Source organism: Onychostoma macrolepis, chromosome 19 (assembly GCF_012432095.1).
Source record: "Onychostoma macrolepis isolate SWU-2019 chromosome 19, ASM1243209v1, whole genome shotgun sequence".
Lineage (NCBI taxonomy): Eukaryota > Metazoa > Chordata > Actinopteri > Cypriniformes > Cyprinidae > Onychostoma > Onychostoma macrolepis.
The window spans coordinates 25,531,658-25,548,037 of NC_081173.1; the positions used below are offsets into that span (position 1 = coordinate 25,531,658).

Below are 16,380 nucleotides of genomic sequence, written 5' to 3' on the forward strand. Positions count from 1 at the left end.
AAGCTTATTTCTATGCTATCTAGGTGCATCTGATCTTATTTAACCCCACAGCAAAAGGAGAAAGTTAGAGAAAGACTGCAGCGTTTACGACGCTGATTCCCTAAGAGTCTGTAATTAAATCTCACTTCTGTGGTTCCGCCCTCCAACACGTCGGTGTATTGCTGACAGAACACAAACGCAGTACTACTGCAGCCTTCCCCGCTGCTACAGACACTGACAGCACGCTAATTACAGCCTGATTCCTACATTTAATAACAATCATTTGTGCAAACAATTACCTAAAGCTTAGAGTTAAGAAGACATTTTGCTGTTCTCTAAGAGTAGTAAACTGCACTTCAAAATATTTCATCTCCAAACACTTTTAAAGAAGTCGCCCCATTTTTAGAAATTAATTAGAGCAGTGGTTCTCAAACTTTTTACACCAAGTACCACCTCAGAAAATATTTGGCACTCCAAGTACCACCATAATGACCAACATTAAAATACAGTAGCGTAGTAGGCCTAATTATTCAGCTACAGCTATGCACAGTTCAAAAAAACGAGGCAGTTTTATTCCTAATAAGAATATTTATTATTGTCGGCCACTCCAACATTGTAAATACACAGTTTGAACATTAACACTGCTCTGTGCTTGCATACAGGTAAATAAAAAACTTAAAATGTGCTGTACCTAAAAGTTAAATAAAAACTGTACTGTACTTAAATGTAAAGTAAAAAATGTACAGTACTTGATCAAAATAATTAACACAGGCCTCATTTAGCCACCTTGTAAAGATGTTGTAAAGGCATAATATGTAAGTTTTCGCTGCTAGGGGTCGCATGTTCAAAACAATAACAAAGAGAGGTGGAACGATGGGAGACGCCGTTTTCACTATTAAGAGATGTATGGAATTCACTAATCATGTTCACGGATGAGGTAATGATTTACCTTTTCCCTCCACAGTTATTCAAATAGTGAATAAATTATACAGAGAAAGCGAGCAAAGAATTACATTGTCAAAGAACATTATGATTGATTTCAATCTAGCGCGAGAATAAGCACTTTCAAAAAAAAAACCCCTTATAATCAGTAAAGCTGTCTATACACTGATGAATGAATCGCTTACTTACATCATACTAGGGGTGACCCCGAATAGTCGAAGATTCGATGCTTCGATAGGAGGAGCCTGATTCGAATCGAGTCGAATATTCGCAAGGTGTTATGATCATGCCATTTTGGCTATATGGGGGTGCTGAAATGTCTGATTTCACATAGAACTACCAGTTTTCTCCCAATAAATTAATATACAGCCTATTAAGATAATACTGTAAATAAGAATCTGAAAAGAAGGAAACTTTAATTAAATATTTTAACGTGTGTGAATAAATTCAACCACCCCTGTAGATTTAAGTTTCACTTTCAATAATCCGTGACCGACAGAGGAGCATCTTGGAGGCAGGGATTTAAATCTTTAACAAGACTCAAACTGACACAGGCAGAGTGAAAGACTTATCAGAGTGACTGGATTTGTTTTGATCAGGTAGGGTACAAGAGATTTCAAAACATTTCAGCTGGTGTCCTGACATTTTTATCCTACCCGTCAGATTGTCCTACCAGGGCGCATTTACTACGCATGCGCACATCAATATTGCATCCTTTTTCTCACGCTGAACAACAATATTTAATGTATATGCATTAATGTAAGGGTAGGTTTAGGGTTGTGGTAGGTGTTGACATTAATAAACCATAATTTTACAGGTAGCATTTTTCGTGGTCGAATTGTACTACGCATGGGAGGTTGCAAAATCTGACAGGGTAGCACAAATTCGACAGAACACTGGTTTATATATATCGTGTATATATTATTTATCTTGTATAAGATGCATTTGGTTGAGTTGTGCTGCAGTAAAGCGCTTCATTGTAGTACCTACTACGGTGATTATCTCTTCAGCACGCAGCGCGAGCAGGACAAACAACAATGCAGAATATTAATAACTATTATAATAAAACGCTGTGAATTTTTAGAGTTTAGTTGCCGTGTTTCTGCATGTTGTTGCTTGAACGTGTCCACAAAAGGAGTTCATTGAGAGCCGCGCAGACATGTTCATGTATGTGCATTTTGTGCAGATAGCCTATAAGTCGTAATATAACGTTATGTTGTATAAATAATGAAGTGTATTCTATATGAGATAAATGATGAGTTAAATCCCATTGATTAAAAACCTGCTATCAAATGCTTCGTTCTGGTCATCTTCATCTTCACCTAGTTCATTCTGGTCATCTTCATCTTCACCTAGTTCATTCTGGTCAGCTCAAAACAGAAATGCAGAACATTAATAACTTCTGTCATATACATAACATTATAATGAGAGCACTATTGTAAAAAATGTTGTGAAATCTTAGGGTTTCGCTGATGTTTAATGCTATCTTTTAATCAAAACATAAAACATTATTTTTGTATCTGCGAGGCGTCCGTAACACATTTTCCCTGTGTGTTAACGTCAGTAATTATGACCGTCGAATGTCTGACTTGACTCTTGGTGATGTATCCAACCCGCCCCACCCCAAACATCTGATTCGATTAGCAGTCGACTATCGGCAAGATTAGAAAATTCCGATTCGACTATGAAAATCATTAGTCGGGGACACCCCTACATCATACACACATCTGCACTTGTTTATGATGAGAGAATTTGCCAGCTGAATTCAGTCAGCATGTCAGCGCGTGTGCACACTCAACAACAAAACCTCTGTTTCAGCGATGATTCATCTGAACGCCTCTGATTGGCCATTGCATTCATAAGCTCAACAGACTGTGTGTGTGATTGGTTATAATGCGGAACACTGTAAGAGTCATGATGCAACATTGAGCAGATATAAATTTATAGGATAGCGTGGATATTACGTCACTGATAGGTGACCATGACCTTTGAGGAACAGGGATGAGCCAATTTTTAATACTGGAATTTTTGGAATAACGCAAGTACACAACTGCATGAAATATATAACACTGTGTGAGTGGTTTTTGGATATTTTATTGCAAAAATCTTACATATTGTGCCTTTAACATTAATTTATATTTAATTCCGTGATTTCTCTGCGTACCACTAGATAGATGCGTACCGCACTTTAGGAATCAGTGAATTAGAGCCTAGTGTGTTTCTCCCTCAGTTTGGTTTGTGTAGGTATAGTGGCATTTTAGCCCAAGATTTTTAGATTTCAAGTGATTTATACGGTAATTTATAATCAAAACATGCCCTTTTCTCCTAAAATGCCTTTTAATGGCTGTGGTTTTCCAGACACAGCCTGGATTCCCGCTCAGACTGATAATAGCAATGATGTTGATGAACAGAATAAAGACCAGTAAAAGCCTGAAGAGCTGTTATCCATCTATTTTGAAGTTCATAAATGCAATTTTAAGCTAAATTTTGGTTACTTTAAAAGTATTATCTTGTGAAAGTGAATGAACCAAGAAGAAAACACAACATTGTGACATTTAAGTCCATTTAAAAACGACACAAGCTACAGGTCTGAAACTTGCCTACATTTTCGGAATAACCATTATATTTAAGTGTGCCATTTTGCTTTGTCTTAATGAAATTTTAAAATTAGTATCTGTCCATGTAAATTGACAACTGGTGGACCAAGCAGCCATGCCCCATTTTTAGAAATAATTCAGAGCGTGGTGTGTTTCTCCCTGGTTTGTATAGGCATATATTGCAGCATTTTACTTGCATCCACCCAAGACTTTTAGATTTCAAGTGATTTAAATTTATGTTTTCTCCAAAAATGCCTATTAAGGACTATAGTTTTCCAGATGCAACCTATATTCCCGCTCAGATTGATAAAAGCAATAATGTTGATGAACAGAAAGAAAGCCAGAAAGGCTTGCAGAAATATTACCTATTTTGAAGTTCAGAGATGCTGCTTGCAGCTAAATTTTGGTCTATTTTGAAATACTGTGGCTTCTGAAAGTGAATGAACCAAGAATAAGATGTGGCAATTTAGTCCATTTCAGAAGCTACAGGTCTGAAATGTACCTAAAATTTAGGCAATAGTCATTATATTTAAGTGTGCCATTTTGCTTTGTCGCAATAAAATTTTTAAATGACAATGTCAAATGACAACTGTAGGACCAAGCAGAAGCCTCTCTGCCAAGTGGTTGTGTTGGCAACAGGCAAGCAGTAAGTGGCAATTCATCTTTGGCTAGTGCTGATTTAATGTCTGCCCAAGTGGTGGATTTCGCCAGTCTGGGTTAAGTGCAAACACTAGAAATTGGATGAAGCCTATATTGCATTTATTGACATTTACATTTTTATGCATTTGACAGATCTAGTATGGCACTCGAGGTTGCAGAAAATGGCCTGAAATTGTTAATGACATGTTTATTTAAAGCAATTTTTTGTCCAAGTAGAATGGGTTATGTGCTGCTTGAACCCAGCACTGTCCTTTATTCCCTCTCAAAAGATCTGCAGTGGCGTGTCAAAGATCCACAGCATCTTCAAAGAAGGACGATGAACAAATCATTTAGTGCAGTGGATCTAGTTTAGATTAATCATTCGTAAGGCCAAATGAAATCTCCAGTAGACACGGACCTCCTGCGGAGAACATTTCACATCCATTCCAGACTTCCCTTTCTTTTTTTATGTGCTGCTTTGCTCATTTGACAGCTCTGTAGAGCAGTTTCACGGCGTAACCTTGCCAAGCGCCGCTTTCCCTCCGTCATTGATCAGCTCTGCGGGTTGTGTTCGTCAATGCGGCCATATTTTCACAGCTGAACTGACACCGTAACCTGTGTTTGTGATTCAGGCATAGCTGATTATTGATCAGCGACTGTCAGGTTTGCTGAGCATCGAAAACCATTCACAATGAACTGATATTTCCTGCTGACACACTGCATCAGAAATAACTGACTTAAAAACATTTTTTACTGGTAAAAATACTAGTGTTCTAATAATTTTGGCCTCCACTCTGTGTGTGTGTGTGTGTGTGTGTATATATATATATATATATATATATATATATATATATATATATATATATATATATATATATATTTACTTTAAGAATTTTCCATTGTTGTAATTTGAAGCAATATGTTTGTGTTTGATTCTTTGTATTGTTCTGCTCAGTGAACCTTTGAATTGTTTGTTTGAAAAGTTTGAGCCTGGAGCTTCTTTATCTTTCGATGCAGGGAAGTGTTTTGCTGCCTCTGTGAATTTATTTGTCACCTTTGTTGATTGTGAATATCCAGCCATATCAGGCCAGAGCCGAGGGAAGAATGTGGCAGGATGGATCCAGTAGAGGAATTCTGCCATAGAAGAAGAATAATTAAAGTTGGAAATGAACAGGAGTGATTCTGAGTTGAGATGAATTCAGTGTCGTCCAAAACAGGAAATTCTGATTTGATCAGACTCTCTGGAGAAAGAGGCATCGCCAGCCGGAGGCTCTCAGCCAGGTTTGATACCAGTCTTTATTTCATAGCCAGTGTAAACGTGACAGTGCACAAATATAATAGATAGAACAAATGGCTTCTATCCTCATCTGCTTGATCAGATGTAAGACTTGAGATGTGTGTGAATGTCATGTACCATGCTTCTTCATTTCAAAAAGTACTGCATTTAAAACTTTTATTTCTTTTTCTTAATAAATGTAAAAATATTTATACTTTTATTTCATTTTAATATGAAATAAATTTATAGTTTTATATTTTAAAAAGTACATTAAATCTTAGTCTTAAATTTATAGTCTTTTTTTAGTTTTAGTCCCTTTAAAAATTAAATGCTTTGGTTTTATATACAATCTGTAAAATAAACATCTTATATATCTTATAAATCTTGTTATTTGTAGTATGTTTATGCACACACACACATTTATTCATACATTCCCATTTCATCATGTGTGGATGCATTACATTCAGCGTGCATATATGTGCATGAAAGAAAAGGCAATCATTATTCAATGCACATGTGCATGCATGAAAGAAATATCAACTTCGTTTATGCATTCAGTAATTTAGTCCTTCACATTAAAAGTGGATTTGCATTAAATTCAGTATTCATATGCACACATGAAAGAAAAACAGCAATAACAATTCAGTTTGCATGTAAATGCACGAAAGAAAAGATCCGCAGTGTTTCGGCATACATATGCTACATTCCATACACTGAAGTTCTTTTTTTTTTTTCTCCTCGCAAGAATGAAAAACTCAATTCTTTTGCAAATATTACAATGACATCATCAGTGATGGTAAGATTTCTGAATGCCGAAGTGACCTGAATTACAAAGTGGCAACTGAAAGATTTTATTCTGACCTGTTCACGTCCTCAGACTCAGATAAGAGCTATTTTTACTAGTTGAAACTCGTAATTACAGTAATTCACTGGGGATTTTCAAACTTTAATGTCAAATTTAAGTGCTACAGACATCTGTTAAGCAGTCGGAGCTGAATTAATTGGAGAAATTTGTGAAGACGAAGAAAAAGAAGTCTGAGGGATTTCAATAGAGTGCCACTTTGAAGCATTGTAATTAATTGATCTTATATAACCATTCAGAGTCTACCACACGTTTTTAAGCACTCGATGATTCAGCCGTGACAGTGAGAGATATCCCTCTTGTTCTTTCAGCGTTGATTAATAGCGGCGCGTCGACCAGGCTGAACTGCGTTTGAAGGACGTTGCTCTGCTCTCTAGCTTTGCAATTCAGAACGAGAAGATTGAAAAGGTCTTTTGTGTCCCTCAGACCTGATTCCCACTAGTGTTTCTTACAGCGTTGAGTAGTGCACTTGAGAACATATGCCCTGATCTTGAAGAAGACTAGATGGATGTTTCTTTAGCCTTGTGGAATAAAACTCTCGAGCAGGTACAGCTCTAGTGTGATCGTCGTGGCCTGAAAGCACCTGACACCTTCATGTTTGCCAGCCGAAAGTCAGCGCTAATGTGGAGGAAATGAGATGAGAAGATAAACTCTTGCTGAGGTCGCGCGCCTGCTGATTCTGTGCTTTTATATAGATTTCCAAGTAAAATTTATGCTGTTACATGACAGCGCTCCACCTTAGTATAACTCAGCTTAATAATTCATCTAAATTACCACATGGTTAAACATTTACAGGAGGGCTGTTAATAGATTGCTGACATTCATGTTCTAGAATCTAAGAAAGACTAAGTTTATCCAGACCTTTAGGTAGAAACCCTTCTGATCTGGTTAGTAAGAGTTTGTTTGAAACCATTTGCATGCACATCATGGCCAGTGTACTTGTCAGAGGATTTGTGCTGTTTCAGAGTGCAAACTATATGATGATTTTAAGAATATCTACTTATATTATTAATAATAATAACAACAACAACTGTTATTGTTGTTAAAAATAGTACTTACAGGATTTTTTCAGGGAAATTTCCAATGTCATAATTAATATAATACTAATAATACTACTAATGAACGTCAGTAATAATAATACTTATATCAAAAGTTCAAGGCAATTTTCATTGTCATTAATAATAATAACAACAACAACAATAATACTTTTCAGGGCAATTTTCGGTATCATATAATATTATTAATAATAATACTAATAATAATACTTATATAAAAGTTCAAGGCAATTTTCATTGTCATTAATAATAATAACAACAACAACAATAATACTTTTCAGGGCAAATTTCAGTATCATATAATATTATTAATAATAATATTAATAATAATACTTATATAAAAATTTCAAGGCAATTTTCATTGTCATTAATAATAACAATAATAACAACAACAATAATACTTTTCAGGGCAAATTTCAGTATCATATAATATTATTAATAATAATAATAATACTTATATAAAAGTTCAAGGCAATTTTTCGGTGTCATTAATAATAATGATGATAATAATAGGTCATTTTCAGGGCAGTTTTTGGTCTCATTAATAATAACAATGGTGATGATGCTGGTAATGGTATTAATAATAATATTAACAGTTAATTTTCACTGTCATCTCACACATCTTTTGGTACCTGTAGGCTGGTTAGCCATAAGAGTTTTGGTTTGGTTTGGTTTGGTTTGGTTTGGAAAGGAAAGGAAAGGAAAGGAAAGTACAAGACAGGACACTTTTATTTTGCGAATATACCATCTAGTACTGATCCAAAGTGACCTGTTGTTGCCATGTTAACTGCTTTAAATGGGAGCAGTTTCTGTTTGTGAGCTTTCCTAGTTGAAAATCTGAACTTGTCGTCTAACTTTTTGTCATAGAGAAGTGTTGTTTGTTTAGGTTAAAGTGTTTTGATGTCCTTTGGGTGCGTTCGAGTCATAAACAGCAGCTCAGATTCCTGTCATACACAGAACTCCTGCAAACTCCAGGAATCAGTCTGCGCATGTGGCTTTGCCGAGTCAGACTGTTTTCCAGCTTTCCGTCACTTTTACTGCGTCCGCACGGTGCCATGGGCAGACCTGGTTGCCATGACAACCTGTTCCTTTTTTTTTATGAGCATGCTGTGACATCGTTGTCACCCCCGACAACCATTCTAGAGCAACAACCACCACAACAATGCTGACGTGGTGAACCTGAGAGACAGGTGAGCAGAATGTGAATCATTCTGACTTGGGTGAGTGCATAAGCACCTAGCAACACATGAGTGAACACTACTCCCGTTTTCTTCAGAGAATGTCAAATTGTAGTTTTTGTATGGAGTTTGCATTTCTTTGCATGTCTGATTGCCCTTTCTCTCTCTGTCTTTGTTCTGTTCATCATTATGGAGGAATATCTCCACCCGTCCACAGCTGATCTACCTATCATTTTCACATCTCCTAGCAACAGCTCTTTAAAAAACTAAATATAACACTTGGTAAGGTGTCGCACCAGAGCCGTGTGTGTACATGCGTATGGTGGAGAGGATTGTTTCCATACAGATCCAGCTGTATCCATGGGCATTTGTGTGCTGTAACTCTCACTGAAGTATGACATTACACTAATTGTGCTTTCTGATGCCAGTCTTCTCAACAAAGAAAAGTCCAGATCAAATTTCAGCATAAAATCTAAAGAAAGAGTATTACGAATATTAAACTGGTCCTATTTTATGACATTCTTTTCATGACAGTTAAGCATATTTTTTCACCTAAATGAACATTACTGTGCAATGCATCCTGAAATGTAACATTTGCTTGTTTTTTGTCATTTGTAATTTTTGTCAGTTCTTATTCTCATTAGACTTTCATGACTGTAATAATGCAGTGTAATTCAGTGATTTTAATTCAAAAAATAATTAAAACATATAAATATTTATTTTACTTAATCTCATCCGACATATTGTTGTAGTAGTCTAGAATCAAGAAACTGAAAAAAAATCAACATTTTACATACTCAATCTAATCTATCTATAATCCATCTAATTTTATTTATTTTTATTGATGTGTTTATTTATCTATAAATTGTATTTATTTATTTATTTTACATTACAGTAATGAGAATTGTGAATGTCCAACAAATGGCTCTAAATGAACATCATTTTCTTGCAAAATGCTAAATTTATTTTCTTATTGAGAAAAGTGACCTGAACTTGTTCTTGACCAGTTTGGTGAGATTCGCCTGTAGAGATTTTCTGATTTAATATATGGGCTACTGGTGTGTGTGTGTCTGTGTGTGTGCACGTTTTTGTGAAATGTCAGGACATAGATTTGTATAATGACAAAGGTATGACATAGGTATTACAAGGTGAAGGTGACTTTTCAGGACATTGACCCATGTCCCCACTTTTCAAAACGCTTATAAATCAGTGAGGTTTTTTTGGGGAAAGTTGAAATGCACAGTCTCCTGTAAGGGGTAGGTTTAGGTGTAGGATTAGTGTAGGGCAATAGCACATACAGTAAGTACAATATAAAAACCATTACGCCTATGGAATGTCCCCACTTTTCACAAAAACGAACGTGTGTGTGTGTGTGTGTGTGTGTGTGGCAGATGAAATGGAGGGCTATTATTTGTAAAGTGGATAGAGCGAAAATAAGGTACAATTTCAGAAAATCTGATCTCATATTGTCTATAAACTGAACACACACAGACACACACACACAGAGAGAGAGAGAGAGTGATCGTCTCTGGATACTTCTGAAATAGCATAACATAATCAACCTCTTAACTTGTGTTCAGAATATAAGATTGAAGGAGGTACAACTACACGATTCATGTTTTGGTTTATTTTTGGTGGATTTACTTTCTGAATGAAACTTTGTATCTTACTAAACCTGTAGTGGATGAAAAGACAACAAAGCTTAAGAAATTCTTAAAGTCAACATGAAAATGGCATTCATAACCCACTTTACCACAATGTGATGCATTTCATTGAGAAAAAACAAATACAGTGGGACTTCATTTTATATGTCAGGAATCAATTGGATTGTGAAAACATTTTTTTCCCCCTTTAAATAGATAAATTAATACAAAAATATCAGTAAATGCCATTTAATAGTGCACAAAATAATAATAATTTAGAATATCATTAATAAATATATATATTCAGCATCATTACTCCAGTCTCCAGTGTCACATGATGCTTCAGAAATCATTCTAATATGCTGATTTATTATCAATTTTGGAAACAGTTCTGCTGTTTATTTATTTATTTTTGGAACCTGTGATACTTTTTTCAGGATCCTTTAATGAATAAAGGGTTAAAAACAACAATGTTTATTCAAAATAGAAATCTTTTCTAACAACATACAGTACCGTTCAAAAGTTTGGCATAACTGCTGGGTTATTTTTTTTTTTTTAACTTTTAAGTATATTAAAATAGAAAACCATTATTTTAAATTGCAATAATATTTTACAATATTGCTGTTTTTTTCTGTATTTTTTAATCAAATAAATGCAGCCTTGATGAAGGTAAGAGACTTGTTAAAAAACATTAAAAGTCTTACTAATCCCAAACAAACAAAGTTGTGCCCTGTTTTCAGCTAAATATTGTTTCATACATTACATTATTTTGACGGCTAAGCGATGATGTGTTTTGTGGTCTGCGTTTGATCTTCGGCATTTAAAGACAAAGCTTTAAATGAAACAGGAGTTGTTGGAACCAATCTTGATTAAACAGCTTGTGTTTAGTCGGTGCCGGTGGCATTGTTCTGTTCCAAAAACGCTTTCTGTTTCTGGTGAAATGCTATTTTGGGACTTGAAATAACATTTGGGTTTGCAGAGTGAAAAACTTTATTTCCCCAAGTCTTACGTCAGTCAGGAGAGACCATGAATATTTGATGATGCGAAGCAAAACATTTGGGCTCGGCTTATAAAATAAAAAAAAAGCTTGACATTTGCCTTCTTGGTTTTTGATAGCGACTGTTAAATCATCATTACCGTACCTGCCTCTTCTCAGAGCTCAGACCGAGACATCTACAGCTGTCCTGTCAATAAGAGATTATTTATCCTGCAGTGAGCTGCTGTAGTCCTGCGGGGCAGGCTGTCTGTCTGTGTGTCATTGACAGAGGCCCACAGGGACCGCATCTCCCAGCATGCCGCTCTCCTGGGACGGGGCTCGTGTGACAGCTCTGCCTCCTGCGCTTGAAGAGACACGGAGAACTCCTCTTCGTGATAGATAGCGACAGCTGAGAGCAGCTTTCTTCACTATCAGTAGCACAAAACCTGGATTATTTACTCTTTCCTCTTTGTTTTTAGTGAGCGTTCATTCATGATCTGCTCTGAGATCAGTGCTGGTGCATCATGGGTTGCCACTGTTGCCTCTCTGAGAGTCAGAACTATGTTTGATGATCAGATGAAACAGTCTAGCTAGCAGATGTTTTTTTGTGGGTTTCGTTTCATTGTAAAGGGTTTGTTCATCCAAGATTTGTCATCATTTACTCACCCTCATCATTTAAACCTGTATGATTTTCTCTTCTGTGGAAATAAAAGGACATCTGTTCTTTTTCGAAAAATAATAATGAATGTGGACTCAAATCGTTGAGCTGCAAAAATGTAAAAAAAATTGTCCAAATTACAATATCGTTCAGTAAGGTTTTGTTTGTTTATTTTTAATGTTTTTCAAATTATAATAATGGTTTTATAATAATGAATAATAATAATTTGATCAAAAATACTTACATTGTGAAATATAATTAATTTAAAAATGAATGTTTTCTACTTGGTTTAATATGTAATTTATTACTTGGATGCAAAGCTGAATTTTCAGCATCATTACTCCAGTCTTTAGTGTCACATGATCCTTCAGAAATCATTCTAATATGCTGATATGCATATTAGAAATATTTCTTATTATTATCAATATTGAAATCAGTTGTGCTGCCTAATGATTTTTTTGTAAAAACTGATATATTTTTTACTCTGGATTTTTTTTGATGAATAGAAAGTTCAAAAGAACTTTATTTATTTAAAATAGAAATCTTTTCTAACATTATAAATGTCATTACTGTCAATTTAATTTAATTTAATGCATACTTGTTGAAAAAAGTTTCAATTTCTTTTAAAAAAGAAAAAAAAAATATTACTGACCCCAAACTTTTGAACGATAGCGTATATACTGTATATTTGCATCAACTATTCCTTTCACTAGGTTATTTTCTACACATTTAAATCATGTTATTACTTCCTTTTTTATACAGTTCTTCTACAAACTTCTTATGTTCATCCGCATCCAAAATAATGGAAGTATTCTTTTCCTGAAATGATGCTTAATTTTTCTGAATCACACTGTAATCACAAAAACAAAACTTTATACTGAAGAAGTGTTTATATGTTTTTAGTTTTTCAGTATCTGCACATTCAGTCATTTACTGGTGGTTTTGCACCATTTCAAGTGGTTGCATTCATTCATAGTGGTGAGGTTCATACGGTTTTTAATAAATCACTCAGTCAGTAATGAGTGCTGTGTGTATATTTGTATTTGATGGCTTTATGAACCATTTGAAGGCAAAGTTTGAATTACATTAAAGATGAATAGTTTTGAATAGAGAGTTTGTACAGTTGATTTTTGGGAGGTTGTAGTTTTGAGAAATTTGTTACTGGATTGAGTAAATGTGCAGCTGAGAAAAACAGTAGCTTGTGTTTGTGATGATTTTTGAATGACTACGTATTGCGGTTTAGTTTTCAATAAATGTGAGCTGGAGAGTTTTGCGTTGCAACTATAAAGCATGTCTACACCGTGTTTCAGCAGAGAAGACTTCTCTAGTTTCTCTCACGCTTTGGGCTGAACGCCTCTCCCTCTCTGTCTGCAGATGTTGTGGTTAACGGAAAGCCGTGTGACTGTGACGTGATCGCTGACTGCAGGGTCGGAGACGCTGTGCCGTTAGAGGTGAAACTGACCAACCGCAGCAAGAGCGCCGTCGGACCGTTCTCTCTGACCGTCGTCCCCTTCCAAGACTATCAGAACGGAGTCCAAAACTACGACCTGCAGGATGCCGTCACTTTCATCGGCTCTAACACCTTCTACATCGGCACGGTGAGCTAATGACGCACAGCGGCAGGACTCTGTCTGAGCCGGGTCACTTCCTCTCAGCTCTCAGTCACAGTCCACTTACAGATGTGTTGATCAAGGTTTCTTGGAAAAGAAATCCTCATTTAGTTTTCCACAATCATTTTCCATCCTCTTTAAGACTTTTTAAGAGAGATTTGCAAGACTGTATATACATTGTGTGTGTATATATATGTATATATATATATATATATATATGTATGTATGTATGTATGTATGTATATATATATATGTGTATATGTATGTGTATGTATATATATATATATATATATATATATATATATATATATATATATATATATATATATATATATATATATATATATATATATATATATATATATATATATATATATATATATATGTGTATATATATATATATATATATATATTTGTATATATATATATATATATATATATATATATATATATATATATATATACACACACACACACACACACAAGATTTAAAACGGTCAACACTGAACACATCTACTTATTCTTTTAAAGTATTATTTTCCACGAGTCATCAAAACTGTGAAAAATATGGGAATTGTGTAAAGACCAGTGAGGTTAAACAAATGAAAGTTTATATTATTTCTGAATTTATTTGTCTTTATTTTAAAAAAAGGCAGCGTTAAAGTGTTCAATCATAAACATTTAAATGAGATTGTTTTTAAAATCAAGAGATAAATAAAAAATTGTCACTTGTGTCCAATCTTTTTACAGGTAGTGTTTGTGAAATCATGACAGAAATACATAAATATATGTAATATTGCATAATAATTCTTCTAATATTTATATGTAATACATTTTTAGATTTTAATATTTGTTTAGTATTACTACTACTATTACAAGTAGTAGTACAAGTAATAATAATTACATAAACCTTTAAATTAAAATGTTTTTAAGATAATCGAAGCATAAATTTGGTCCTTTGTACCCAAACTTTTAACTGGTAGTTTATCGAAATAATGACAGAAATATATAAATGCATAATATATGTAATATTGTATGACAATTTTCTAATATTATATATATATATTTTTTTTCAATATTTGTATATTACCGTTATTACCATTATTGTTATTATTAATAATAAAACATTTAATTTAAAAGTTTGTGTAATTTAAATTAATTTATTTGTATTGTACAAACAAAAATTACAAGCATTAATTCATAACCCTTTAGATTAAAATGTTTTTAAGATCATGAGAAGCATAAATTCAGTTATATGTATCTAAATTTTTAACTAGTAGTTTATATGAAATTATGTCAGAAATATAATATAATATAGTGTAATATAATATTTTTAATTAATTAAATTATTTTTGTTGTTATTATTATTATTATTATATACTGTTGTAGTAGTCCATTTTCCAAACACACACACACACACAAAGTAGTGAATCACAAATAAAATGTTGCAAAGTGAGATCTGAGGTCTTTTTGAGACCAGAATTATGAAGTCCTGTTCACTCTGTTCACTTTTAAAGTCTGGTTGTTTTAAAGAGGATGGACTGTCTTTGCTTCTGCAGCTGTAAGACTTCTCTTTGTATGTGAGGAGTGTGTAGGTTGCAGGTGTTTGAGGAGTCTGATGTTCTCGTCCGCAGGTGAACCCTACGGAGAATTCAGTGTGTGTGGGAGCCCTGCTCTTCTTATACACCGGTGATTTCTATCTGAACATCAAGTTCCAAGATGACAGCACGGCCCGCGACCTGCCGCCCGCTTGGTTCTGTCTGCCCAGCGTCCACATCAAAGCCCAGGAGCCAGTCGAACTCTGAACTCTGACCTTTGACCTGACAGACTCAATAGGCTTTTTGTAAGGGACCTGGGGGGAGTTCTGCTGTTTTTTAGATGACTACTGAGCTGATCTGGATATTTATTGAGTCTAGAGCGAGTGCAGTTCTAGTGTATGATGGATTTAGAGTTTGAAGATTCAATTTATGCCAAATCCTCCACCTTACGCTCCGTTCTGAATCCCTCAATCTCCTATTTAGAGACAGACTAAAGGATGAAGAACATGTTTCAGGTAACCACTAAGTGAAAACATCTAAGGAGGTCTTACAATTTAGTCCTGAATTGATCTTGTTAAGTGATCGTGACTGTGGAGAAATGTAAAATGTGCTGGACTGCACAACGAAGTCATGCTGCTAATGCATGAAACATTTTCAGCACATATTTGCCCTCCCCCAAAATTATATTTGGTTGAAGCCTGTTTTTAACCATAATTATTTTTAGCATTATGACATTATTTTAACATTTTTGCCTTAAGTCTGCAGTCCTGCAATATTTTTGTTATACTGCAATAATATATACAACAATAATTTGATTACAGATTCTTAAAAATTAAACAAATAATCAACATACTAATCAAATAATCAACTATATATTTTTATTATCATTTTTTCTCTCTTTTTTTTGCATTATGGTAATGAGAGTAGGAAGGGAAATGTCCAGGAAAATGTTCCTAATTGTTATAAGAATAATTCACAATTCAAAAAATCTTACTGGATAAAAACAGGCTTTTTAATAAAAAATAATTTTCCTTTGATTTTGGGCTGAGATATGATCTAAATATGTTCTTGGCAGCTTTTTTAGGGGGTTGCCTTAATAGTGCATGTAAATATCAGTTTCATCTGTCACAATGCAGCTTTTAGCACATTTGGATCAGTTTTTTGGGGGTTGGTGCATAAATGGATTTGTGACCGTGTGTGGGAACCATGACTTTGATATAGTTTATGTAATTATGAAACAGTTCTAGTCTCTTGTATGTGTTTGCTTATGAATCTGATGTCCACACCGCTGATGATTTTTATCTAACTATGAATCTAAGCTAAAGATTGGTATGTTGTCTTCTCTTGACTTGTTGAAATATTAATTAAAACCTCAAAATATAATCAAAATATAGTGGAAGTATAGTGGTTTGAAGAGTTTTTAAGCA

The 16,380-nt window shown here is 34.4% G+C and overlaps 1 protein-coding gene across 2 annotated transcripts in view; it reads left to right on the forward strand.

Annotated features, from left to right (window-relative positions):
- trappc9 (trafficking protein particle complex subunit 9) overlaps positions 1-15,624 on the forward strand; it is a 224,263-nt gene extending 208,639 nt beyond the window's left edge. For both annotated transcript variants that reach the window (XM_058753279.1, XM_058753280.1), the window contains 2 exons: positions 13,180-13,403; positions 15,050-15,624. In XM_058753279.1, the coding sequence (XP_058609262.1) occupies positions 13,180-13,403; positions 15,050-15,220 (395 nt within the window). In that variant the 3' untranslated portion in view covers positions 15,221-15,624. The remainder of the gene's footprint in view (positions 1-13,179; positions 13,404-15,049) is intronic.
- Positions 15,625-16,380: the final 756 nt, after the last annotated feature.